The sequence below is a fragment of the Hyperoodon ampullatus genome (assembly GCF_949752795.1).
Source record: "Hyperoodon ampullatus genome assembly, chromosome: 12".
NCBI classification, from domain to species: domain Eukaryota; kingdom Metazoa; phylum Chordata; class Mammalia; order Artiodactyla; family Ziphiidae; genus Hyperoodon; species Hyperoodon ampullatus.
In genome coordinates, this window is record NC_136925.1 from 9,706,514 (window position 1) to 9,734,262 (window position 27,749).

Consider the following 27,749-nt stretch of genomic DNA (forward strand, 5'->3'; position numbering starts at 1 on the left):
TAAGCTTGCCCTCCGCAGAAGGGGACCTCTTGAAAGTCCTCTGCTGAGAAGAGCAGGCGGTAGCTGCCCTAAGAGCACACACTCTGCCTGGGAGGGAGAAGGGCCTGCATCCCTGGCAGGCATCCAGAACCTGCACCTCTGCATCAGCACCGCATTGCTGCCGCGGGACCGCGGTGCCTCCCACCCCTCCCCACCCTGGGCGGCCGTCTGCCAGCAGGTGCCCTCAGGACACTGCAAACTCTTCAACGCCTATTTGGCAAAAGACTCTCAACGGAGCCCAGAGATTTACCAGTTCAACTCATAAAAGCCATAAGCTCCCTTTCAGAAAAGCCTCAGCTGCTAAAATGCTGTGAAGGGAAGGAAAGGCCAAAAGAGCTCTATGGTCCCCCTTTATTAAGAAGACTGCATCCCTTTAAAACCTTAACAGTAGGCTCTCTTTCTGCACAGACATCACCATCAGATGATCTTGAGCACCTGAAAAATGTGATTCCATCCCTACTGAGAAGACCAGCAGAGTCCTTATCAAACTGGCAGATGGAAACAGGGACCAGGAGGGCTTGCTCTGTCGTCCAAGGCCACACACCCGAATCTGCCACACCCAAAGCACTGCCTTGCCCTTTCTGTCTGGGCTCTCTGGTCCCCTTATTCGAGCAGGTTTCCCTTCAGTCCACAGCTTAACGTCACATATAAACATAGGTATTTCCAAGACGTGCTCTAAAATCAGGGCTGTCGGTCACGGGAACCTGCCCTCAGCAGCCTTTGTCTAAACACTTCGAAATAACAATCTACAGACAAACTTACAACTTTCTGTTTTTAAGAAGATTAAACTATGAAGCTTTCTGATTTCAGCAAAATTCAGTAAACAGGGAAAACAACTGCCTTGGGTCAATCAGAAAGGAAAATACATACTTTATGACTTAATTGTCTATTGTACATACATCAAGTCGAGAGTTAAATACTAAATTGTAGACAACGAAATGTACACTTCAGATATTCATTTAAAACATGAAAATAACTTCATATAATGCAACTAGAGGATTACCACTGCATTTCAAAATGATAATATATCTGTGTAATTTCCATGTTCAAAGCAAAACATGCCTTATTCTCTACTGATAGAATCTAAATGAAGCATTTTAATATCTTACTCTTTTGGATAATTAAACAAATATTCTGTTAATTTTACATTTATGCATAAGATTAATATTAGAGCTTAGTTTACCTGTTCTTGAGTGCAACGTATGGAGTAGAAGCTGTAGAAACCCAGCAAACATAACAGCAGCATCAGAGGAGTTAAACAGAGGCTGCTGGCATCAGATCACTAAATTGTAGCTAGCAACAGCAGCAAACTCACAACACAATAAGTAATCCACGGAAGTGCAAAAGAAATGTTAAATAACAGCCCCTGTGGTCCTTGCATTCTAAACCAAAACCAAAAAAAAAAAAAAAAAAAAAGCCTGTAATGTCCGACATTATACAACGGTGACACTAAACAAGGCCATAAATGCTGCTGTCATCAAAACAGATCTCTGCAGTGTGCAGATCCTCAGTGATTACCGCATTACTGATCTATAGTGTTCTGTGCTATGCTAAAGAGGTCCCCACTCTAGCAAACACCAAAGCTCCAGTAGGTCCCTGATTAACCATTTCCTAAAACAATGCACAGACGATGCTACCTTCCTGCAGACAGAGACTTGAAACACAGTGGTCCCTTAAAGCCAGCACTGGAGAGAAAACTCAGGCAGAGGCTTGAAAAGGCCCTCCTCTTATCCCCCCAGGGACATTTCATGGAGACACCCAGGGGCTAAGATGACAAAGGCCAGCAGCCCCCTGCTGGACCCCAGAGCACTCACCTAAGATGATTTGGGTCCAATCTCATTCCCTGGCCGTGGTCCTGCCAAGCCCAGTGAAACCCATCGTTCCCTCTTCAGTCTCCTTACCTGAGACCTTACTCAGCCCAAGGACGACTGGCAGAAGGAAGCTTAAGCCAGGAGTGCGTGAGCAACTGCCAGAAGTAGGACACAGCGCTTTGTCCAGCTGTGCCAGCCGGCCAGCCGAGCGCTCACCAGGGATCGTCTCCAGGGGGCAAAAGGACAACCCAAACTGGTATAGCCAGGAGTCGAGGGGAATGGGGTGGGCTCATAGCTCCAGTATTTTTAAAGATGCAGGTCTCTGATGCCTGTGCAATCACAACTCACGGTCCACTAGACTTTTCTCACTGAGATGGGATCACCATCTTCTCACCAGTTCCCCAACATTTCTTTCTTTTTTTTTTTTTATTTTTTTTTGCGGTATGCGGGCCTCTCACTGCCGTGGCCTCTCACGTTGCAGAGCACAGGCTCCAGACGCGCAGGCTCAGCGGCCATGGCTCATGGGCCCAGCCGCTCTGCGGCATGTGGGATCTTCCCGGACCGGGGCACGAACCCGTGTCCCCTGCATCGGCAGGTAGACTCTCAACCACCGCGCCACCAGGGAAGCCCTCCCCAACGTTTCTTGATCCCCCTGGACCATATACCACAGAACAGCTGCTTTGAAATGATGTCGCTGCTCCAATGTCATGTTTATTGTGGTATATCATTCAGTTTCCAGAAACAACGAACTTCTCTAGTCTAATCCACTAGGGATTATCATTGAAAAGTCGGGGTAGACTGCTTCTAGTTTGTTTTAGAAGACGAAATGATCAAATGATAATAGAGAATTAAGACCCAGGTTTTGTTTATTTAAACTAAATGCACTGTGTTTACTTAACTTATAGATACTGGTCAAAAATAATTACCAGATAAGGAAAACATTAATACTGAACTATGGATCACTCATCGTCACCAAAGCAAGTGCAAAATATCAGCCTGAAACAAATGCACTAATGTGAACATTGTTTTCTCCTCTTAAAAAAACAGCTTTGGGATCTCTACTTGGAATCTTTGTTGTTTTTTTTTTTTCTTTACCCCAAACTTCCAAGTATGCTTTCATAAACTTGCTTGAATAAAAAATTGGCCACATAGATGCTGGCTGGAAAGAGAAAGGGAAAGAAACATTAGGTGAATGAATCTCTGTCAAATCTTGTGATAAATAGGCATGTTAATTGTGTTCATTTCTTTTTCACAGGCATATGGCAAAGTCAATATTATTTACCCCATATTACAGATGAGGCTCAGAGAAGCCAGTTAACTTGCCCATGGTCACATGGTTTACCACTAGCAGAGCTGGGATTTGAACTTGGCTTCATGTGACTGGGAGGCCCAGCTTTCCATGACACCTGGTAGGTAGGAGCTGCTGTGATTATATCCATAGGTCACCTCAAAGTTGTGCCACCTTTTGTGAAAGTGCCAGTGGTTTGGTGTGGAAACTAGTGAGGCCGGGGGGTCGACATTTATCCACCTCCACGTGCCACCTGTGGGGCCGGTGACGATTTTCCAGGCAGGTTTACAGGGCGAAACTTACGGGGCTTGGATTGGTTTCTTCCACTGTGCCTCTGTCATAAAGACGCACAAACAGCAGGGTCTAGAGACGGACGAATACCAAGGAGAACCAGTGGAAGGAGAATCAAAACCTTCAACAACCAATGTACCCAAGTCCACCTGCTGAGCCTGGCACTGCAGAGCTTGATTCGAAGGAAATATAGGAGTCTGTGGATCTTATACACTTATATAGGCAATGGAATTAAAGCACTTACTTACACCACATGTGGCTATCGTCGTGCCTGACTTTTGATATATTTCTTTTTTGTATTTCTCTTCTCCTATTTCTTTTTTTCCTCATTTAGCACCTGGAATGGGTTTGTTTCAAATAATAAAATAATTTGAATGCTAGCCACCTAATATCTACTTCTCATTCCACCTTATACATTTATGTTAATTTGCTGTAACTATCTTGAGTCCCTTACATGGTAACAAATTTTATTTCTAACCAAAGATGTTTGATAAACCAAGTAAGGTCTCTGAAATGGTACACACAGCTTTCCTAATTACAGATTCAAAATAAAGCCTCAAAATTAGGAGGGGCTAATAAGGTTGACCTTGTTTTAAAGGACCTTTCACTCATATCTGGGTACCACACACTCCAAGAATGAGTAATGAGTGTCCTTCACGGAGGCCACTGTCCACGTGTAAGTAGGAAAAATAATCCTAACTTCACCCGTCAATTCAGAAATTTATGTTAACAATATTTACTCATTGAAAACATTTCTACCACTCTGTCCCTTTTGCACCACCCGTATCCCTCTCTGGGGTTGCATGTTTCCTAGCCTGCCACTCAGCTGTGACACCACTGCCACTCCAAAGACCAGCAGACTAATTTCTCTTAGGAGAGAACCTACAAGACCTAACATAGACTGCAATGGTGAGCTTGCTTCACATATACCATCGACCTATGGAGCTGTGGTCAGCATCAAGGCCCATGTTCGTGGAAAGCCTTCAGCTCTTTCACAAGCACTCAGGATCCATTACTTGGAAAAAGTGACACAAACTTCCTATTTGGGGACTGACTTCCTGCTAATAATGACTCCAACTTATGTCTTTCTCATTCTTTGTTTGAACAGGCGATCGCAAAGCACAGAAAACGTTGACTACAAACAAAAGTCATGCACACAATTAAACAACTAGTTATTGTTTTCCCTTATTTTCAGAGAACAGTGACATTTACTATTTACATGCTTCTGGACTTAGCTATTATGCAAGAAAACAAATCACAAATTTGATTAGTCATCTTAAAGTATTTAGGGCTATCTTGTAAATCTCATCATGTCTTTTCAGAGAGAAAGACTGACGATCAAGTTGGTAGCTGGAAACTTGGCTCTGTTGAGAAAATGGAACAAAATCACATCCTACCTGACACACACTGGGAATATTTACTGAGGAAAGACAGAGAGAGAGGGAGCGTTAAACACAGACTTGCGTCCAACCAGAAGAAACAATGAAGTGGGATTCCCATGCCCCAGACTCTGGTCCAGCTTACCGGCACCTGCTCTCGGGGCCTCCATGGTCCCCTCTTCAGGGTCTGCAGCCCTCACGTCTTCCCACCCTTCTGAAGACACGGGTAGGCCGGGGGCACACATGACAGCAACTCGCAGAGAAATCCAGCCTGGGGACTGTCAGCCTGGCTTTGAAACAAGTTCAGGATCATCCAGGAAGCGCACACAGTGGCTCCTCCTGCCCTCGGCTTAGGCTGTTGAACCACCCGGAGGTCAGGAGCAGCAGAAGATGGAAACGAAGGGATGCTGGTTGAGCAGGAGAAAGTCACTCGGCATGACCGGCTCAGGTCATCGCGGGCACTGAGCAGCTACGCAGGCACCGCCTGGATAGGACACCGCGCACAAGCCTCCAGGCCTAGTGGCCTGGAGCCTGGTAGCACTTACTGAGCAGAAGCATATTGGCATCTCTGTTGGCTTTTAACCAGATCCACGGGATTCAGGAAATAAGCTCTCTGCCAGATGACACTGCTCCTAGCCATTCCTTCTGTTTACTTATCCCCCAGTCACTCTAACTAGTGTCATTTCTCCTGCTGTGCACTTATTTGTGGAGAGGGCTAAATAAAGGACTTTTATGACAACCAAATGGCCATTAGCCCATAGGATGACTTCTTAAAGCATAACTCTTCTGCTTTTGTGAAGTACTGTTAAAATCAATTAAATAAGAGCATTCCTTATTATTACAGCTCTGATTTGTGAAGAAAAAAATGTTTTGTTTCTTCCTGAAGAAATATTTGAGGTTAGGCTATTTTTGTGCATATTATATATTCTTTATATATTTTCCTCCTATTACATAAACTTTTAAAGGTAGGTTCCCTCTTCCTATTGCTGTATTTTCCTAGCAGAGGCAAATATATATATATATATATATATATATATATATATATATATATATTTGTATACATACACACACACACACACACACACACACACACACATATGGCTCTAGGATTTTTTTCTACTATATGTGACAGGGTACAACATTTCCAGACTATGAAGAGCTATACCTTCTTTTAGATAAGATGCAAACTCCTACTTTATGGGAAAAAAAGGAATTAAAGGATTATATTTTCCTCTACCATAATGAAAACAAGAGGTACACATAATTTTAATTTAAGCATACGAATGTGCAGGTAATCATTATTTTTTTGGATTTTAATACAGATAATGCTGTAAATTGTAAAAATAATGTATATGCAGGTATTTCATATTTCCTAAAGCATGTTCATGGGTTGTAGAACAAATCTGAGAGGTGACCAGGATGGAGAGCATTACAAGAGAATCAACCATTTATGGAAACAGATATGAAGTAAATACCAAGACTGGTCTGTCCTGGAAACTAAACTCCCACATCATCAACCCAGTGCTTCCACTTCACCAAGCTTTCATATTCAAATTAAACTTCAATACTAATACAACAGGTAGAAAATAGAGGTAAAAATTATTACAATCAAATGCCAATATTGTTAATGTTGAAATATTAATCCCATATAGTACTCTGGAAATCAGGTGGTTTTTTTCCTCCACAGTCCTAGTATTAATTCAAAAAAAATCTGATTTAAAATCCAAATCTCTTACTAGTGCACTTTGAAGTAATAATCAATAAGTATTGAATTTCTAAGTTCTATATAATACTAGTGTATTAAGGAAAGTAGCACTGAAATGCTGCACAGTAAATGTATATATTATTCCCCAACAGACTTGTCTATGTAATGTCCTTGACTTCTCACAATTATATCTTATAGAAAAAGCAAGGTATGCTTCCATGTAGACAAATATACTGAGTAATTTTAAATAATGAACTAATAAACTACATTGCAAACTCCTGATGGGATGTAAGTAAAGCATCTACTTCTCTATGGGGCTACAGACAGAAGACCGTCCAGGTGGAAATAACACCTTGCCACTCTCTCTACTGGTTTTACCTGTTTTGTGAGCCACACTGTATTGTTTTAATGAATCGGCACTTAAGAATCAACAGCAGGACAAACTTTGGGCAGAAGAGGATAAATATATTGTCTGCCAGTCTATACACGTGTAAACCCCATATCCTATTAGTAAAATCAAGGTTCTTAATCTTTACCAGTAGCAGAATACATTCTCCATGAAAGTTTATGCCATAAACACAAATTCATGCTCTGAGATATTTCCATTGACTAAACCCAATCCACACGGACCTCTTCATTGTTTTTCATTTCCCTGTAGGTCTTAAAAGGAGAGTCTATGCTGGACTTTATCTTGTTATTCTTTGCAAGTTGCACTGATCCTTGCATGCATGCATTCATAATTTCTTTCATCCAGCAAAAATTCTGAACATTGAGTATACTAAGCACTAAAGTAAAGAGAAGAAAGCTAAGCCAGGTCTCTGCCTTGAAGGTTGAATGCTATTATTCTTCCCATATTACAAAGGAGGAAACTGAGGCTTACATATAAGTGACACATCTCATCAGTGGCAGAGGAAGAATCTGAATAACAATAATAATTGAAGCTAATCTTGCTTTAGATCACACATCTTTAAATTTGGAAACTAATGTTCCCTAGTATTAGTATAAGACTGTGCTCTTGGTGGTTTGTGATTGAGATCAATGAAGCTACACCAGTTAAAAGGCACAGGATGCTACAGGCTGAGGTCCTTCATGAGGCTCTGGCATTGCTCCATGCCTTGACCTCAGAACAACAGTTTATGGAAATGTTAACAGATGGTGCACAATGAAAGTGACCCTGATTAAATGTATTCAGGACGCACTGCATCCATGAAAGGTGGTGAGAAGTCCTACATGAAGGAAATTTGTAGCCAAAGTTAGCACTGGCCAAACTTACTGATATTTGAGCACAAACACTTATTTTTGGCATCACACTTACTAAACCTCTCACTGCTTTGCAGAAATACTAGTTGGAGAAATGCTATATTATTAATACTGTTTATTTTGATTTGTTAAGACACCCTAAGCAAAAAGCAAGGGAGGTAAGTATTGGATTCCATTTTGTAGATTCAGAGTTGATGTTCAGGACCACATAGACCTTTCGGGCAGTTTCTGTAGGGACAGGCACTGTCCCATGTCCTGCTCTGTCACTGGGATTTCTGTGACTCTGCTGTCATGAAGCCCCAGCTCAGACACCCTCCCTTCCTGACCCACATGGATATACTACTGTATCAAGGTCCTCCATTTACTGAGATCTACATACCACACTGAAACAAAACTTCTGGGGGATTCTAAGTTACAATAAAACAAACAAAACAAAACACAAAGTTCAAATGACATCTTCTGGGAAATCCTAATTGTATATGTAATAAATCAATAAAGCAACATTCAAAATACAACTAGGGGCCTTTGTGGGGATAACAGTAGCATTACAGCAGGCAAGGTTAGTTCTAAAGACATGAGAATGAATAAAATGTTAGGATTTGGGGAAATAATATATCGAACTCATTTTTTTTCCAGGATTGAGACCTTCTTTCACACTTGCCATTTCCTGAGTCACAAGGTTGCAACCTATCAGGATTTATAGTTTTCCCAAAAGGATATGTTGGATTCGAGAAGCAACTCCGTATATAAACTGTCCAGCCTGAGAAAGTTTAAAAGGTAAAAAAACACTCAGAGTTTAAAAGGTAAAAAAACACTGAAAGAATGTGATGCTATCAAGTCTCTTCTGGACTTCAAATCACCCTGAAATTCTGAAATACACACATGAAAATCATTGTTTTCAAGTTGTTCTAATGAAACCATTTGCTGTATAAATGAATACAGGTCCCCTAGGAAAGCTGCTGTTCTGTCTCACAGTGTGTGAGTGAAAGGGCTCTCCCAGGGAGAACTGGTCACACCACTTTCCTTGATCTGTGTTGTCTTCTAAGCTGGTGGTTCTAGGCCTCCCAGACCATGATCCATACCTTTATCTGGGCATAGAATAAAGGGGATCCGAATAGCAAATATGCCAAAAGGTCAGGTAGTGGTAGGATATGGGCCAAGGTGTGGTGGGAACATTTCAGGGAGGATCTCTTTAGGGAGATTAGGGGAAAAGATGAGTGGGCTATGAAAGGGAGAGGCAAGAGAGAAAGAAAAGGTAAATCACTGCTATGGGCAGTGATTACTTTGTAAGCCCAACTCACCCACCACAGAATGTTTCCTCAATTCATATCCTCTGACTGATGCTACACATCTCCTAGAGGAGACCTAGCAAAGCAGGACAAGTGGAAATTGAGTGCTAATGCCGTTTGCTGCAACATGGATGGCCCTACAGATGATCATACTAAGTGCAATAAGTCAGACAGAGACAAATACCATAGGATATCGCTTATATGTGGAATCTAAAATAGGACATAAATGAACTTACCTATGAAACAGAAACAGACTCACAGACATGTGGTTGCCAAGGGGGAGGGGGAGGGGGATGGAGTGGGAGTCTGGGGTGAGCAGATGCCAAGTATCATACATAGGATGGGTCAACAACAAGGTCCTGCTGTAGAGCACAGGGAACTCTATTCAATACCCTGTGATAAACCATAAAGGAAAAGCATGTGAAAAAGGATATACATATGTGTATAACTGAATCCCTTTGCTGTACAGCAAAAATTAACACAACATTGTAAATCAACTATACTACAATAACATACATTAATCAAATAAAATGAAGTGAAATTCAGTGCTTTTCTTGGTGCTGAGATATTTTAAAGGATAATCAGAAGTTGACCATTTCAGCCTAAAGTCTGGTGTAAATGCTTCAGCCATTACTGTCCTGCTCTGTAAAATACAGAAAACATGTCAAAAGAAAAAGAAATCCAATTGATAAAGCCCAAACATTGGTTCTCTGGGGGCCATTTCTTAGTGCCTGTCTGTTCTTTGGAACTTAAGCCAGTGATTAAAAGGGAATGGAAGTCTTTTGAGCTTGAAGATATCACTGACCAAGGACCAAATGTAATGTTAATTTCTTGCCTTGAGATTAAATAACAATGTAGGCAATATAAATTCAGTCTACAAAATCTACCTTAGGAACAGAAAATGTGATTTCAATTTCTTACAAGAGATTTACAGTTTTTTCACCCAGGGTTCAGACAAAAACAAGGTTCCTCATTTACCCGAGCTGTGTGAAGTTTCATATTAATTTTCTTTTCATTGTGGGGGAAGCTCTTGGAGGATCATGGCTTCGTGCAGAGATTCCAGTTCCAATTACCTGCCTCGTGCAGGGCAGCACTGCCCCTCACAGCCCTTGGCTGATCAAAGCCCCAGGCACCATGAGGTTTCATTCAACCAGAAGCCTTGCTGAAGCATCACCCCATGTCCTTGCGTATATGGTTTTCCAGTTTCATTTCTGGCATTTGGATGTTTCTCTTTTATGCAAACTCAGTGATGCCTTGTTAAATAAATGTTATCTAGATCCACCATTTATAGGTTTTTGGCAGTGGAAATTGGCTCTATTTGTTTTTAATTTCCTTAGCTTAGGCAACCTTGTAACTATAAACTGGAAATAGTTTCAAATGGTGTGCTACTTGGCGTTTTCACTTTGATATGATGGCCGTTTAAAATCTGATTGGTAAGTTCAAAATCCATTAAGGGGATATATTTATTTGTCTTTATAGAACTACAATTCAAGCAATGCTATCTGGTGAATAATGATAGCTTTTTCTATTAACCTACGGCCTAAATACATAGATTCCTGCAGTCATGGACATGAGTTATTTCTCCACTAAGAAAACAACTAATTCGAGATAGTCTCATCCACCAGAGGGCAGACAGCAGAAGCAAGAAAAACTATAATCCTGCAGCCTGGGGAACAAAAACCACATTCATAGAAAGATAGACAAGATGAAAAGGCAGAAGGCTATGTACCAGATGAAGGAACAAGATAAAACCCCAGAAAAACAACTAAATGAAGTGGAGATAGGCAACCTTCCAGAAAAAGAATTCAGAACAATGATAGTGAAGATGATCCAGGACCTCGGAAAAACAATGGAGGCAAAGATCGAGAAGATGCAAGAAATGTTTAACAAAGGCCTAGAAGAATTAAAGGACAAACAGAGATGAACAATACAATAATTGAAATGAAAAATACACTAGAAGGAATCAATAGCAGAATAACTGAGGCAGAAGAACGGATAAGTGACCTGGAAGACAGAATGGTGGAATTCACTGCTGTGGAAGAGAATAAGGGAAAAAGAATGAAAAGAAATGAAGACAGCTTAAGAGACCTCTGGGAGGACATTAAACACAACAACAGTCACATTATAGGGGGTCCAAGAAGGAGAAGAGAGAGAGAAAGGACCCGAGAAAACATTTGAAGAGATTATAGTTGAAAACTTCCCTAACATGGGAAAGGAAATAGCCACCCAAGTCCAAGAAGCACAGAGAGTCCCGTACAGGATAAACCCAAGGAGAAACATGCCAAGACACATAGTAATCAAATTGGCAAAAATTAAAGACAAAGAAAAATTATTGAAAGCAGCAAGGGAAAAACGACAAATAACATACAAGGGAATTTCCATAAGGTTAACAGCTGATTTCTCAGCAGAAACTCTACAAGCCAGAAGGGAGTGGCATGATACAATTAAAGTGATAAAAGGGAAAAACCTACAACCAAGATTACTCTACCCAGCAAGGATCTCATTCAGATTCGATGGAGAAATCAAAAGCTTTACAGACAAGCAAAAGCTAAGAGAATTCAGCACCACCAAACCAGCTCTACAACAAATGCTAAAGGAACTTCTCTAAGTGGGAAACACAAGAGGAGAAAAGGACATACAAAAACAAACCAAAAACAATTAAGAAAATGGTAACAGGAACATACATATCAATAATTACCTTAAACGTGAATGGATTAAATGCTCCAACCAAAAGACACAGGCTCGCTGAATGGATACAAAAACAAGACCCATATATATGCTGTCTATAAGAAACCCACTTCAGACCTAGGGACACATACAGACTGGAAGTGAGGGGATGGAAAAAGATATTCCATGCAAATGGAAATCAAAAGAAAGCTGGAGTAGTGATACTCATATCAGATAAAATAGCTGATAAAATAAAGAATGTTACAAGAGACAAGGAAGGACACTACATAATGATCAAGGGATCAATCCAAGAAGAAGATATAACAATTATAAATACATATGCACCCAATATAAGAGCACCTCAATATATAAGGCAACTGCTAACAGCTATAAAAGAGGAAATTGACAGTGATACAATAATAGTGGGGGACTTTAACACCTCACTTACAGCAATGGACACATCATCCAAACAGAAAATTAATAAGGAAACACAAGCTTTAAATGACACAATAGACCAGATAGATTTCATTGATATTTATAGGACATTCCATCCAAAAACAGCAGATTACACTTTCTTCTCAAGGGCTCACAGAACATTCTCCAGGATAGATCACATCTTGGGTCACAAATCAAGCCTCAGTAAATTCAAGAAAACTGAAATCATATCAAGCATCTTTTCTGACCACAGTGCTATGAGATTAGAAATCAATTACAGGGGAAAAAACATAAAAAACACAAACACATGGAGGCTAACAATACATTACTAAATAACCAAGTGATCACTGAAGAAATCAAAGAGGAAATCAAAAAATACCTAGAGACAAATTTGACAATGAAAACACGATGATCCAAAACCTACAGGATGCAGCAAAAGCAGTTCTAAGAGGGTAGTTTATAGCTATACAAGCCTACCTCAAGAAACAAGAAACATCTCAAATAAACAATCTAACCTTACACCTAAAGGAACTAGAGAAAGAAGAACAAACAAAACCCAAAGTTAGCAGAAGAAAAGAAATAATAAAGATCAAAGCAGAAATAAATGAAATAGAAACAAAGAAAACAATAGCAAACATTAATAAAACTAAAAGCTGGTTCTTTGAGAAGATAAACAAAATTGATAAGCCATTAGCCAGACTCATCAAGAAAAAGAGGGAGAGGACTCAAATCAATAAAATTAGAAATGAAAAAGGAAGAGTCACAACAGACACTGCAGAGATACAAAGCATCCTAAGAGACTACTACAAGCAACTCTATGCCAATAAAATGGACAACCTGGAAGAAATGGACAAATTCTTAGAAAGGTATAACCTCCCAAGACTGAACCAGGAAGAAATAGAAAATATGAACAGACCAATCACAAGTAATGAAATTGAAACTGTGATTAAAGATCTTCCAACAAACAAAAGTCCAAGACCAGAGAACACTCCCAAACTCATTGTATGAGGCCACCATCACCCTGATACCAAAACCAGACAAAGATACTACAAAAAAAGAAAATTATAGACCAATATCACTGATGAATATAGATGCAAAAATCGTCAACAAAATACTAGCAAACAGAATCCAACAACACATTAACAGGATCATACACCATGATCAAGTGGGATTTATCCCAGGGATGCAACGATTCTTCAATATACACAAATCAATCAATGTGATACACTATATTAACAAATGGAAGAATAAAAACCATGTGATCATCTCAATAGATGCAGAAAAAGCTTTTCACAAATTCAACACCCATTTATGATAAAAACTCTCCAGAAAGTGGGCATAGAGGGAAGCCACGTCAACATAATAAAGGCTATATATGACAAACCCACAGCAAACATTATTCTCAATGGTGAAAAACTGAAAGCATTTCCTCTAAGATCAGGAAAAAGGCAAGGATGTCCACTCTCACCACTATTATTCAACATAGTTGTGGAAGTCCTAGCCACGGCAATCAGAGAAGAAAAAGAAATAAAAGGAATACAAATTGGAAAAGAAGAAGTAAAACTGTCACTGTTTCCAGATGACATGATACTATACATAGATAATCCTAAAGATGCCACCAGAAAACTACTAGAGCTAATCAATGAAACTGGTAAAGTTGCAGGAAACAAAATTAATGCACAGAAATCTTTTGCATTCCTATACATCAATGATGAAAAATCTGAAAGAGAAATTACGGAAACATTCCCATTTACCATTGCAACAAAAAGAATTAAATACCTAGGAATAAACCTACTTAGGGAGACAAAAGACCTGTATGCAGAAAACTATATGACACTGATGAAAGAAATTAAAGATGATACCAACTGATGGAGAGATATACCATGTTCTTGGATTGGAAGAATCAATATTGTGAAAATGACTATACTACCCAAAGCAATCTACAGATTCAATGCAATCCCTATCAAATTACCCATCTCTCATTGCTCAGGCCTATTTCTCTGACTCAAATGCCACATCTATTCTTCCTGCCAAATTCTTCCCCAGCTCCAACACGGAGGCTCAGCATCCCAGCTTTCCCCCTAGTTCCTGTAACATGTATTATCTATATATCCTATTTGGTGTCACAGAAATAGAAACACTTATTGAGCACTTGCTGTGTATCAGGGACACAGAGCCGTACCCATCACCTCATTTAATCTTTACGAGGACTCCAGAGAATGTGTACAGTTATTTACTCCAAGTTCCTAACAGGATGAACTTGAGGCTTACCAAGGTTAAGAAACATGCCCAAGGGGTCTAGTCTCTGGCAGTGCCTCAAACTATCTGTGTCTTCCTGATCTTGGACAGCATTCTTCTTCATAACATAACTACCCAGTAAGATTCTTGAGGATCTTATACTTTCCACAGATGAAAACCAATGGAGACAAACCCCAAACAGGAGTATTTACCATGTTCATTAGTATGAACACAAACATGCGGAGGCCTTGGTCTCTTTCCTCCTGCAAATACTATTAATATGAATGGAGGGGAGGGGGAAGGGTAAGCTGGGACAAGGTGAGAGAGTGGCATGGACATATATACACTACCAAATGTAAGGTAGATAGCTAGTGGGAAACAGCCACATAGCACAGGGAGATCAGCTCGGTGCTTTGTGACCGCCTGGAGGGGTGGGATAGGGAGGGTGGGAGGGAGGGAGACGCACGAGGGAAGAGATATGGGAACATATGTATATGTATAACTGATTCACTTTGTTATGAAGCAGAAACTGACACACCATTGTAAAGCAATTATACTCCAATAAAGATGCAAAAAAAAATATGAATGGAATTGTGTTCTGCGAGAATTCATATGTTGAAGTCCTCACCCCCAGTACCTCAGAGTACAACCATACTTGGAGATAGGATCTTTAAAGAGATAATCAGTTTAAAAGGATTTCATTAGGATGGCCCCTAATCCAACATGCCTGCTGTCCTCGTAAGAAGAGGAAACGTGGAAACACACAGAGAAAAGACAATGTGAAGACTCAGGAAGAAGACAGCCAAGCACAAGCCAAGGAGAGAGGCCTAGACAGGTCCTTCCATGGCACTCAGAAGGAACCAACCGTGCCGACACTTAGATGCTGCAGTCCCAGCCTCCAGAACTGGGAGAAAGCAAATTTCTGTTGTTTAGACCACCCAGTCTGTGGCACCTTGTTACAGCAGCCCTAGGAAACTGATACAATCTTACTGTGTACACATCAGCCGCAGAAGAGTTTATCGGAATTAAAATTAGATATGTCCCTTGGTATGGAACAGGTGCTTTTAAAAAGATCCAAATGCAGAAGTTCAGCTTAGGAGGTAGAACGAGACACTCAAAGAAGGGGGCCATAGGCAGTAACTATTCAATGCAGAACAGCAGTTAAGAGTCAGATGCCCCGTAACATAGGAAGAAGAATGACACACAAGGTAACATCTGGATTTCCCATCCGGCAGTCAGGATCAGGGAGTCAGCATCCAGGGATCCAGCTCCTAATTCCTGGATGGGATTGGTGAGGGCCAAGTGTTAGTTCCAGAAGGACTTGGTCAACAGAATTGGACTCAGCCACAAGCGTCCAGGGACGTGGATCTAGTAACCAAAACTAGTCACAAACCGGGGGCCTGGTCTCTGGAATACACTAGAAACCAGATTGCTAGGGCTGGGCCTCAACTGAGGACAGAACAGCAACAGGACTGACTAAGTGTTCGTTCTCAGAGGTCTGGTGGGATGGTATGGGGCCAGGATGCATTCCAAGCTCTCCCAGCTGCAAATGGAAAATGGCGGCAGGGGCAGGGAATCCAGTGACTTAACACCCCCCATCTTCCCTTCTCTGTTCAGCAGCGTGTGAAAGGGGAGAGTCTTTGTTTGTTTCCGAAGTCTCTCTCAGGCCTAACATTTGGTTATTCTGTGAAATTGAACCCAAAGTAAGGACAACATTTTCATTCACTGGAAAAAAATGGGTCACAAACACGGAAGTATGAGTCTGCATTTTAAAAGGATGTTGAAGCACAAACTTATGAGAGAAAATAGGTGGCACTGAAATCTTCAATATCAAATCTTTTTCTAAATGCACTTTGAAGCACAAATGTTTCCCCTTAAACTGTCCTTCAATTGTACATCCATTCAAACACTCCACTTTTAAAATTGTAAGCATACATGTCAAATTTGTATGATTAGTTTTGAAAATGAGACGTAACCCAGATTTAACTGAGTGTCTCCTGATTCCAGAATAGAAATCTCTTTCAGATGTAACTAAATGACTAATATTTCTAGCCATGGATTAATCTGGGAGAAATATTATTGGATATAATCAGGTTAGATTTACAGACTTAATTTCTTTTCTTTTTATAGAACTTCTTTTTAGTCAGAGCTCCTGTTTTAGAGTCAAGGAGACTTTCCAGCCGTTTATATATTAGGCAGAAATTGTAACTCTGAAAAACCCAGCTCTTCACCATGATGTTTCCCCAAATTTTCTTATCTCATATTCTTAGAACATTAGGAATTAGCATGCCAGCTCAGAGCCCCCAACACAGTTATTTGTGTCCCCTCAGTATCTTTCTAAGATGTAAATTACACAGATGATTAAAACAGCTAACGTCCATTTCATACCCACTGTAAGAAGAAATTAGTTCTCAGACTCCCTGGAAGGCATCTAAAACGAAGCATCTAACACTCTAAATCCTGGCTCTTTCGGTAGTTGAAAGGGAGAATTAAATTTCCCTTTCCCACAGCAACAGTAGGAATCAGTGAAAGATTAATGTATAAAAGGTCAAAGAGAAGGCAAGGCTGTCAGAGTTCCATGTAGATCCACCGCTGTTCTGAGGTTCTGGTGGGTAAAATTATGTGAGGTCCCAGAAGACACCAAAACGAGTTACTCACAACTTAATAAAGGGAATGTTAGACAGCAATGTTCTGTTTTCCTATGTTAATGGATATCAACTTCACACATGCACCTGATGAAAATTAGAATAAATAAGGGCTTGTGATGTAGCTACAATAACTCATTTCCCCTCATGGTCTTTCTGCCCACACTGTCAATTCCACTTCCCAAACTTATTTTAAAGTTGTTCTTAGTTGTTCTAATGAAAAGCACTCTAATTTTTAAATAATTTTCCTCTATCCATTGACTGCTTTATTTGGGATGTTATCCATTGATTTCCAATTTTATGATGTTATCTACGGTAAAAACCAATGAAAGAAGAGACTTTAGCTCACTGTTATGTTGATATCGTTTTGCTTTCAAAAGCCAATACTTTTATTTCTCCTTATATATTTCTATTTTTAAGTGGGCTTAATCCTCTATTTCTTGACCTAAAATTTGAACAGGATCTTGAACATTTTAGATGAGAATATTCATACACTTATCTCTAACTCTCTGTTCTCCAGATTCTCTCATCTCTCATATCTGTCAGTTTTACCTTTATTTTAACATGGACAAAATATTTATCTTCAATTGTGTAAAAACAAACAAACAAAATATATATATATATATATATATATATAAAAACTATATATATACACAGACACATATATTCAATGTGGAAGGGGGTTTATTCTAAAAATTGAAAACCAGTAAGTGGCATTTATAATATTATTACATGTAAATGCTCTAGGACCAAGTAAAAACCAATAATTGACATTTCTACAGATGAACTGTCAGCCTTCCTGTTCCCTCAGAGGAAACATTACCTAGGTTAATAGTCAAATGGACTGTATCAACTAATAAAATAATGTCACATTCTTGTTTGCTTCATGTTTGGACCATGATTTTCCTTAACAGTTTTCCTCCCTCAGGTTTTGACTGTTCCTCTTTATTGCTGAAAAAGAAACAGCCTCTCTTTACCGGGTCAATAACATCATGTAAGTCATTAGTCCTTGGATATTTCTTGGAATCCAGGATATTCTTCTCAATATTCTCTTTGGAGCTTCCTGGAAATGATTTCCAGTTTTAATTTCGACAGATTGCTTTCTAAACACAGTGTCATTTGGGGATTTCTTTGCATTGGATTCCTGGGTCAGCTCCACTCTTTCTTCTTTCTCATTTGTCCCACTTTCATGATTATTCTTCTCAGTTTTCTTGAGTGCATACATCTTTAAATTATTTTCTCATAAGCAGATTGCAAAGTAGGTTTTCTGAGAACTGAGAGTTGACTGATGGTTTAGATGTGAATGGAGCAGCAGTCTCAGAATGGTTTTGCTCCAAACTTTGAAGGCATTGGTCAATTGTAGTCTAGAATCCATTACTGATGAGAAGTGTAAAGACAGGTTAATGCTCATTGCTTTGTATACAACCTGGTTTATTTTTTAACCTCCAAAAGTTTATAGATTTTTCCCTGTTTCCTTGGCATGTTTACTGTTGTTAAATTTCCTCTTATGTTTCATAGCTGATGTCTGGATTCATCCTTTGGGCATCCCCAGGGTTGTATGGGCTTCCCTATGGGTTATCTTCATGGTTGCCTCTTTCTGGACCCAAAGGAGTTTACAGATTTTATATCAGCTTTTATTTGAAGGTCTCAGATCACGATACTTTACTTCCTGCTTAAGATTAATCCATACCTGCAGGCAAGTGTGTTATCTTTAGTCCAGATACATGGTCTTGCATTTTGTCCAAATATCTCTGCCCAAGCACTTCAGTGCAATGGGTCCAGGTACCCAGAGCTTTCTCTTTGAGTTTTGGTCATAACATTATTATTTAATTATTTAAGTTAGTTATTTATTATTTTATTTTTAATGTCAAAAATATTTTGCACAGTACACCTCTGTGTTTGGGTGGGGACGTTGCCCTCCACCCCAGCTCTCTCGCCTCCTTGGCAAGCTCCTCTGTCCCAAAGCAGGCTACTTTCTCTTTCCATCAGCTACTCATATTTCACTTCCTTTCCTCTTCACTGTTATGGGGTCTCATGGGGTAAAAAAAATAAATGCTAATGTTTCAGCAGACATTTAAAGAGGAAGCCCTTTTAGGTTGTAATTGTTTAAAGGTTACAATTTTTTTAGTGCCTGTAGCCAAATGCTTACCACAGAACCTGATTTTATCTTCGGGTCTCCTGTCTGTAAAGTTCCCAATAAGAGTCCTCTGGATAGCCCATAAAAGTGTCACGGGGGCAGGAACCATGGCTGTCTCTATATGTATCTACGTTTATGTCTGTATTTATTTATTTAATCACTATACCTCTAGCACCCTGTGCCTGGAACGTCACAAATCTTTATACATAACTTGTTTAACATCATATAAATCATGGAATATTTATGTAATGTCACATAGAAATTAAAACATGACTACATGAATGATGGCCACCTTCTTTAATTGCAAACCCCCTTGAAGTTACAAGAAAAAGCACTAGGAGCATTAAAAGAATATAAAATGCATTTTCTGCTCTCAAGAAACAGAAGTAAATCAACAACTCCTGGGTAGAATTAAAAGTACTACGTGAGGGCTTCCCTGGTGGCGCAGTGGTTAAGAATCCGCCTGCCAATGCAGGGGACACGGTTCGAGCCCTGGTCCAGGAAGATCCCACATGCCGCGGAGCAACTAAGTCCGTGTGCCACAACTACTGAGCCTGCACTCCAGAGCCCACGAGCCACAACTACTGAGCCCGCGTGCCACAACTACTGAAGCCCATGTGCCTAGAGCCCGTGTTCTGCAACAAGAGAAGCCACCGCAATGAGAAGCCCGCGCACTGAAAGGAAGAATAGCCCCTACTCGCCGCAACTAGAGAAAGCCCACGCGCAGCAATGAAGACCCAATGCAGCCCAAAATAAATAAATAAAATAAATAAATTTATAAGAAAAATAAAAGTACTATGTGAGCAGTAGGCATTATACTGCTGGAGCCCAAAGAGGAAACTCCCAGTTTAATGACTAAAGAATAATATAAAGTGTTGCATGAATTAGTTACATTTAAATAATTTAGTACCTGATTGTTGCGAGGGTTCTCAGCTCTTGTTCCTGATTCCACAATGTTTAACTTGTCAGGTACCCAAACTTAACAGTGAATAGTTCACACTGCCCACAACCTACGCCCTGGTCCCCTGAAACTGTCTTTGTCGGAAAATTCAACCCTGTGATTAAGGGTTGTCAGTCTCACTTTTCAAGAACTCATTGTTTGCTAGCCTTGCAGGTATCATTTCTTACCAGTCATCCAGGTACCAAATGCTCCTACAAGGGCTGCTAAATGATGCTTAGCAGTAACAGTTACAAACAAACCATTTAGCCCTTGTTATACAGGTTGACCTCAGGAGTCATTCACAGAGTGCTTTCAAAGTTCAAAGGCAACATTAATTTGGGTTGTATTTTCCCCATTCACTCCAAGTCAGAAAGAAGGAGAGGATTAAAAAGGAAGGAAATCCTGTTATCTAATGCCAGGCTCTTCTTCCAAGGACTTATACTTCAAGTTCCTTGTAAGTATAAGTGGATTAATCCCCTGATCCAGGCAGCAATGCTCTGTTTCTTTTCAGCACTGGTGCTGTTTCCTTCTCTCATCCACATCGGCACTGCCTGCATCTCTTTCTTTCTCCTTAAGCCTCTTGACTCGTTTCCTTAGGGGCACAGATCTTCACTTGACTTTGTCCCAATGGATCTTATTACATATTTCATGTAAATCCAATTGCTTTCTTATTACAAGTAAGATTTAGTTCACTGTTAGTCTTCTGCACAGAGAGATTTATATTAGGTGATTCTTACAATCTAAGAAATGAGAGATGCCCAATTTTTCCCAGTTGGCAAAGAAAGAGCAGTATGAACATTGAACAAACAGCATTCACTTTGAAACATGTGGTAGCTGACCTCAATTTTTAGACAAGCCCACTAGATAGAGCTCACTGTTAATCCGTGTGTGTGTGTGTGTGTGTGTGTAATTACACTACCCAAGAAGCATCATATTGACTAGCAATGCTGTGTTGTCTTTCAGATGCCATTTTCCCAGGGAACCTTTTTTTTTTCTTTTTAATTGCATGTCTGGACACAAAGCAGAAGTGTATCAATATATCTGTAAGGAATGTTCCTTTGAGGCATTTATTAAATTGTACTTCATTGTGTAATTATTCTCTTTTTTTTTAATTTATTTATTCATTTATTTTTGGCTGTGTTGGGTCTTTGCTGCTGTGCATGGGTTTTCTCAAGTTGCGGCGAGCGGGGGCTACTCTTCCTTGCTGTGCGTGGGCTTCTCGTTGCAGTGGCTTCTCTTGTTGCGGAGCACAGGCTCTAGGTGTGTGGGCTTCAGTAGTTGTAGCACGCGGGCTCAGTAGTTGTGGCTCACGGGATCTAGAGCGCAGGTTCAGTAGTTGTGGTGCACGGGCTTAGTTGCTCCGCAGCATGTGGGATCTTCCCCGACCAGGGCTTGAACCGTGTCCCCTGCATTGGCAGGCGGATTCTTAACCACTGCACCACCAGGGAAGCCCTGTAATTATTCTTTATTGTTTATTTCTCTCAACAGAATGTAAGCTCCATAAGGGCATGAAGCATATTTATTTTTAACATCAGTATATCTACTGAAAGTGTTAAATCCACATTTGCTAATAAACATACAAACCAACTCAGCATAATGATAAGGATAAAAATATAAATGGTGAGAAGAGTACACACATATTAACTAAATGCCTTGTGCCAGTGCTATGGTCTAAATGTTGTGCCAGTGCTATGGTCTAAATGTTTGCGTCCCCTCAAAATTCATGTGTTTAAATCTTAAGCCCCCCCAAAATGATCGCATTAAGAGGTGGGGCCTTTGAGAGGTGCTTAGGTCACAAGGGTGAAGCCCTCATGAATGGGATTAGTGCTCTTATAAAAGAGACCCCCCAGAGCTCCCCAGCCCCTTCCCCCCTGTGAGGGCCCAGCAAGAAGGTGCGGACTTCACATGAGTCAGGAAGAGGGCCTTCACCAGAACAAGACCATGCTGGAGCCTGGACTTTAGACTTCCCAGCCTCTGGGACTGTGAGAAATTAAAGTTCTGTTGCGTATAAGCTACCTAGCTTTTGTTATAGCAGCCCAAACAGATTAAGAGAGCCAGGCACGTGTTAAATAGTTACTTTATACGTGGAACTGATAAAGCGAACAAGCAAATGCATGGAATATAGGTGAAATGCAGCTTTTCTCTCCCACTGCTCTTGATATTTACTCCATGGGGATAACCTTCCCTGACCCTGAAGGTCACAGCACAGCATCCGTTCTCTCCTGGGAAGATATCTCTTCCCTGATCACTCTTCCTATATAAGAAGAGTGATCAGGGAAATTCACCGGAGCCTGTAAGATATAAAACGGGTTCTTTTTTCTTTTTTTTTTTGCAGTACGCGGGCCTCTCACTGTTGTGGCCTCTCCCGTTGCGAAGCACAGGCTCCGGACGCGCAGGCTCAGTGGCCATGGCTCACGGGCCCAGCCACTCCACGGCATGTGGGATCTTCCCGGACCGGGGCACGAACCCATGTCCCCTGCATCGGCAGGCGGACCCCCAACCACTGCGCCATCAAGGAAGCCCTAAAACGGGTTCTTTAACCTCTTCCTTATATATTTACATGTGGGTGGTGATCTCAGCTTCACTGCAGTATTAGATCTATGGCAGACATGCCACAGGCACAGCAGGACAGGAAGAATGCTAACTTAGCATCCTGTTATAGATGCATGAGCTCATTCAAACCACTCAGTAACCTGACAAAGTAGCAACTCTTATCTCCACTGTGCCAATAAGAAAATGGAGACTTAAGGAGGTTAAAAAACTTGTGCAGGGTCACAGGGTGCTGGCGATGATCATGGCTGGTCCCCAAAGGAGCCCTTAGTTGTCAATGGTGGGGCTTGGCAATAAAGTCATTAGTAAATATTACAGATGGTAGAATTTCTAACGAAGGCTGAAATAGGAAAACGTCTCTGCTACATTCATAGACATTCAGAATGAGATTATTTATAAATGAAGAGAAAACAGGGCAGTCTGTATCAGATGATGTCTCCTATGTTTCCAGAGGGGAAGACTGAACCCCAGCTTCAGAGGTGTATAAACCCCAAGTGGTCACCCAAGTGCCCGGAATGAGAATTCCCAAGAAAGGGAGACAGCGGCTAGAGGCAGTATGCTCTTCACATCACCCCGGCCCCATCTCTCCACTCACCCACACCACTAGTCATGTTTCTTTCATAATCTGTTGTTACCGTGAATAATTTTGAATTTCAATTCTAATTCCATGTGTCTTGTGATTTAGTACACATATTCAAGAGGAGCTGCTGTAGACCCTTCCTTTAAGGAGCGGGAAAATACACATATATAACTATACCTATACCATCCCCATCGGGGGTTATCTGCACACCCATTAAGCATATCCACTTACACTTTTACTTCACACTTACCTTATGACTTAAGGGGAAAAAATACGCGTTCACAAAACAATACTAAGGCATGAAAGGCAGCAAGAAGCTACTCTCCATCTGACTTTTAAAAAACCTATAGACCATATGCAACTTATAAACATCAGTGATGAGAAGGCGAGCTGAAAAAAACCAAACTCATCCCAGACACACATGCATTCAAAAGACAGCTATTTCCACTTAAGTTGCAGTACTAATAGCGAGAGAGTGAGCTTTCTTAATTGTTCCCAAATATAGTATAAGATTGTTGGGGGATGTATATGTGTGTACATATATACACACACACACACACACATATATAGAAAGAAAGAGACAGAAAAAGAGAAGAGAACAGCGGGAGAGAGGGTGGATCCACGTGCACGCGGTTTGCAGGCAGAGAAGATGAGGAAGTGATTCTCTTTATAAAACATAATATTAACTGTGTAATTTACCGATTCTAAAGCAAGCCCCAAACTGTAAAAATAGTCAGTCACCTCAATATATGAAGTCGTTAAGAAAAACACCAAGAACCCCAGCACTACAACAAAGACGAAAACCACAACCACTGAATTTACTGCTGTGGCCAGTTTAAATCTAAGTGAACAGCAGCTAAACGAGGAGAATCTTCAAAACAAACATGTGATTTTAACAGTAAATTGAAGTATTTTCTAGACCAGTGCCACTTAAAGGCATTTTCTGGAATGATCGCTCTTGAGCACTAGTGGGAGTGGGGAATTGAATTTTTAATTTTGTTTAATTTTAATTAATTTAAATATCTACATATAGCTATGGTATTGTACAGTGCAGGTTTAGACAGAAAAAAAAAAGTCAGCCCATCACAAAATGTTCCAAAATCTTTTGGACTGTCATAGGTCAAATGAAATCTGTACTCCAAAGTTACTACCAAAACACGATATGTAACATCTGCATAATAGAAACTTTGTAACTTGTTTACAGATTGTAAGAAAGATTCATTTGAAACTTGAAAAACGCTACCGCTGTGACTGGAGCATTACCCCACTGAGGTGTAAAAGAAGGTACACGCCCTTTTGTCAGCCAAATAAACCCACCCGCGAATAATAACTTAAAAGCACAAGACTGTACTGAATTTCCCAGAATGACAGCAACCAAAATCATGAAGAACTCTTGTAACCCCAATTTGGCACCTGTGGTTACGTTTTGTAAATCCCACTTCCGAATATATATATATATATAATATATATATTATATATATTATATATAATATATGTATATAATATATATAATATATATATTATATATATATAATATATAATATATATATTACATATATATATATATACATAAAGGACAACCTTCCATCCGCAGCGAGGCGGGCCGGAGCATTCCAGGTCCCACTTTTCTCACCCACTTTTATTGAGACATAATTGACACATAGGTCTGTGGAAGTTTAAGGTGTACCCCTAACGACTTGACATACATAGAAGGCCAAATTGACTACCACAGTAAGTTTAACATCCATGCCCTCATCCACTTACAAAATTATTTTTCTTGTGACGGAAACTTTCAGGATTTACTTTCTCAGCAGTTTCTAATATACCGTAGAGCAGCGTTAGCTACAGTCACAGTCACCCTGTTGGACATGGCCAGCCGCACTTCTAAATCCTGCACGCGCGCACCTGCCATCCCGGCACACGCGCCCCGGAGTCCCCCGCTCGCGCTTCGGATCCTGGCACACATGGCCCCAGCCCCGCACGCGCGCCTCGGATCCCGGTACACGCGTCCCCGAGCCCCCCGCTCGCGCTTCGGATCCCGGCACACACGCCTCCAGCCCCGCACGCGCGTCTCGGATCCCGGCACACGCGCCCCCGAGCCCCCCGCTAGCGCTTCGGATCCGGCACACGCGCCCCCAGCCCCGCACGCGCGCCTCGGATCCCGGCACACGCGCCCCCGAGCCCCGTACGCGCAACTCAGATCCCGGCACACGCGCCCCTGACCCCCGCGCTCGCGCCTCGGATCCCGGCACACGCGCCCCCGAGCGCCCCACTCGCGCTTCGGATCCTGGCACACACACACCCCCAGCTCCGCAGGCACGCCTCGGATCCCGGCACACGCGCTCCCGAGCCCCCCGCTCGCGCGCCTCGGATCCCGGCACACACACCCCCAGCCCCGCAGGCACGCCTCGGATCCCGGCACACGCGCTCCCGAGCCCCCCGGTCGCGCCTAGGATCCCGGCACACACTCCCCCAGGCCCGCACGCGCGCCTGGATCCCGGCACACGCGCCCCAACTCCGCGCGCTGACCTCGGATCCCCACACCCGCGCTTCCAGCCCCGCACGCGCCCGAGACCCCGCGGCGCCGCTCACCCTTCTCGCTGACGCTCTCGCTCTCTAGCTCCACGTCCTCGCAGCTCGTGTACTCCGGCGTGGACACGCCCTCCTCCTCCGAGCTGCTCACCGACATCTGGCGCCGCTTGCCGCCCTTCTTGGCGCGATGCGGCTTGGGCGGAGACGGCCGCACGGACTCGGACTGGTCGGAGCTGAGCGAGTCGTTGCGCAGCATGGTCTCCACCTTCTCGCGCTTGGCCTTGCGCACGAGGACGACCGCGCCGGCTTCCAGGCGGCTCTGCTTCCGGAGCGGCTCCGGGGCCCTGGGCTCCGGGGCGTCGGCGGGGCCCGGGCCGGGCCGGGGCGCCGGCTGGCTGGGCTCGGCGAGCGGCTGGGCGCCCGGCGCCCGGGCCTCCGCGGTCCTCTCGGCCGAGTAGGCGCGCGGCGAGGCGGGCGGCGAGCCCCGGGCGGCGTTGGGCGCGCGCGGGCCGGGCCTGCCCTCGGGCCCAGCTGCCGCCTCGGTACGCGGCAGGGCCACGTCGCTGTGGCGCCGCTCGTGCCTGGCGCGGGACACCCGCGCGTGCATGCGCATCTGCTGCTCCTCGGGCGGCGGCTTGACCGGGTACCGCGCCAGGTTCGGGTCACTGCGGTACCGGGTCTGGTACTCCTCCTCCTTCCTCTGCTTCTCGGCCTCCACCGCCAGGCCGTTCTCGCGTTTCTCTGGCACGTCGGGGTAGTCCTGGGACCGGCCTTTCTCGAGCCTTCGGCTTTCCCGCCTTTCCTTGCGCTCCCGTTCTTCCGTGGGCCCCTCCGCGGGCTGCCCAGAGGACCTGGGCGCGCGTTTCCGCTCGCCCTTCGGGGCGCCTTTGCCATTCTGCTCGGCGAGCCCTGGGGTCTTCTTCCTGTGATGCACAAAGGAACGTCCAGAAGGAGAGCAGTGTGTAAAGCTCAAGGCGAAGACCAGACTCCAGAAGCATCCTTGGAAATAATTATTTATACTTCGATGTCTAATTAAAAAGCGAGGTGATAAAAGAACTACATCAAACCTGTATATCTGAGTAGCTTTCTAAGTAAGGCTCCTTTGCCTCACAACATATCCCGGGCCTTCACAACTGGCTTTCAGATTTTAAATTCTCTATAAATTAACTAGATCATTTTAAAAATCAATAAATTAATTCAGTAAGTGAAGAAGTTTTATGAACCTCTGCTTGTGAATCAAAGACTTTAAAATGTTCTCGATAAAAATAATATAGGTAATAATCGAGGAGCAAACGGTGATACATATCAGTTCAAAACGAAATATATACCTGATATATATTTGGGCAACATGTATTAACAATCTCTTATTATAACTGAAACTTTTAAAGAAACGTGAATCCAAGTGTGTCCATTTCAAGAATCAACTCCAATAGCACTTCTTCAATAGTAGAACGAAAGTACTTTTTATGAGATTATGTGCACCCCACCACTTTTTAGGGACACGGTTAGGAAAAATAAATGGCTGAACCTTAGCCTTCATTTTACCTTCCCCAGGCAAATATAATAGAAATCTTGAAATTTTTGAAATAATTTTTCCTTTTTCCTCCCTCCCCCCATCCCTGGCCTTCTCCCTCATTTCAGAAAACAGTCCAAAATGTATAGCACAGGGAACTGTATTCAATAACCTGTAATAAACTCTAATGGAAAAGAATATGAAAAAAGAAACCCGTTTTGTGTCCTACTTTTCTCTCCATCCTCTGGGAGGCACTGGCAAAGATAAAGTAAGGGAAGAGGGTTTGGCAGTCTGAATCTTTAAGCTGTACTGTTTAAGATACCCCTTCCAGCCCTTCTGTACACTGGAGCCCATCTGATTTGGGAAAGTTCCAGCATCGACCCCAGAAGTTACAAAAAGGGGATACCTCAGCTAAGCGTTCAGGCACTGTATGCTGTACTATGCAACTAA

General features: G+C 42.2%; 1 protein-coding gene across 26 annotated transcripts in view; it reads right to left on the reverse strand.

Moving 5' to 3' along the window:
- The window catches only part of LOC307061171 (regulating synaptic membrane exocytosis protein 1), a gene marked incomplete at both ends in the record, with an annotated part of 210,275 nt that overhangs the window by 179,636 nt on the left and 2,890 nt on the right, over nt 1-27,749 (reverse strand). For 21 of the 26 annotated variants that reach the window (XM_079716200.1, XM_079716187.1, XM_079716186.1 and 18 more), the window contains one exon: nt 4,954-5,053. In XM_079716200.1, the coding sequence (XP_079572326.1) occupies nt 4,954-5,053 (100 nt within the window). Of the gene's footprint in view, nt 1-1,222; nt 1,275-4,953; nt 5,054-25,846; nt 26,710-27,749 lie in introns of those variants that run through there. The other 5 variants (XM_079716197.1, XM_079716188.1, XM_079716196.1 and 2 more) reach the window with 2 other exon arrangements.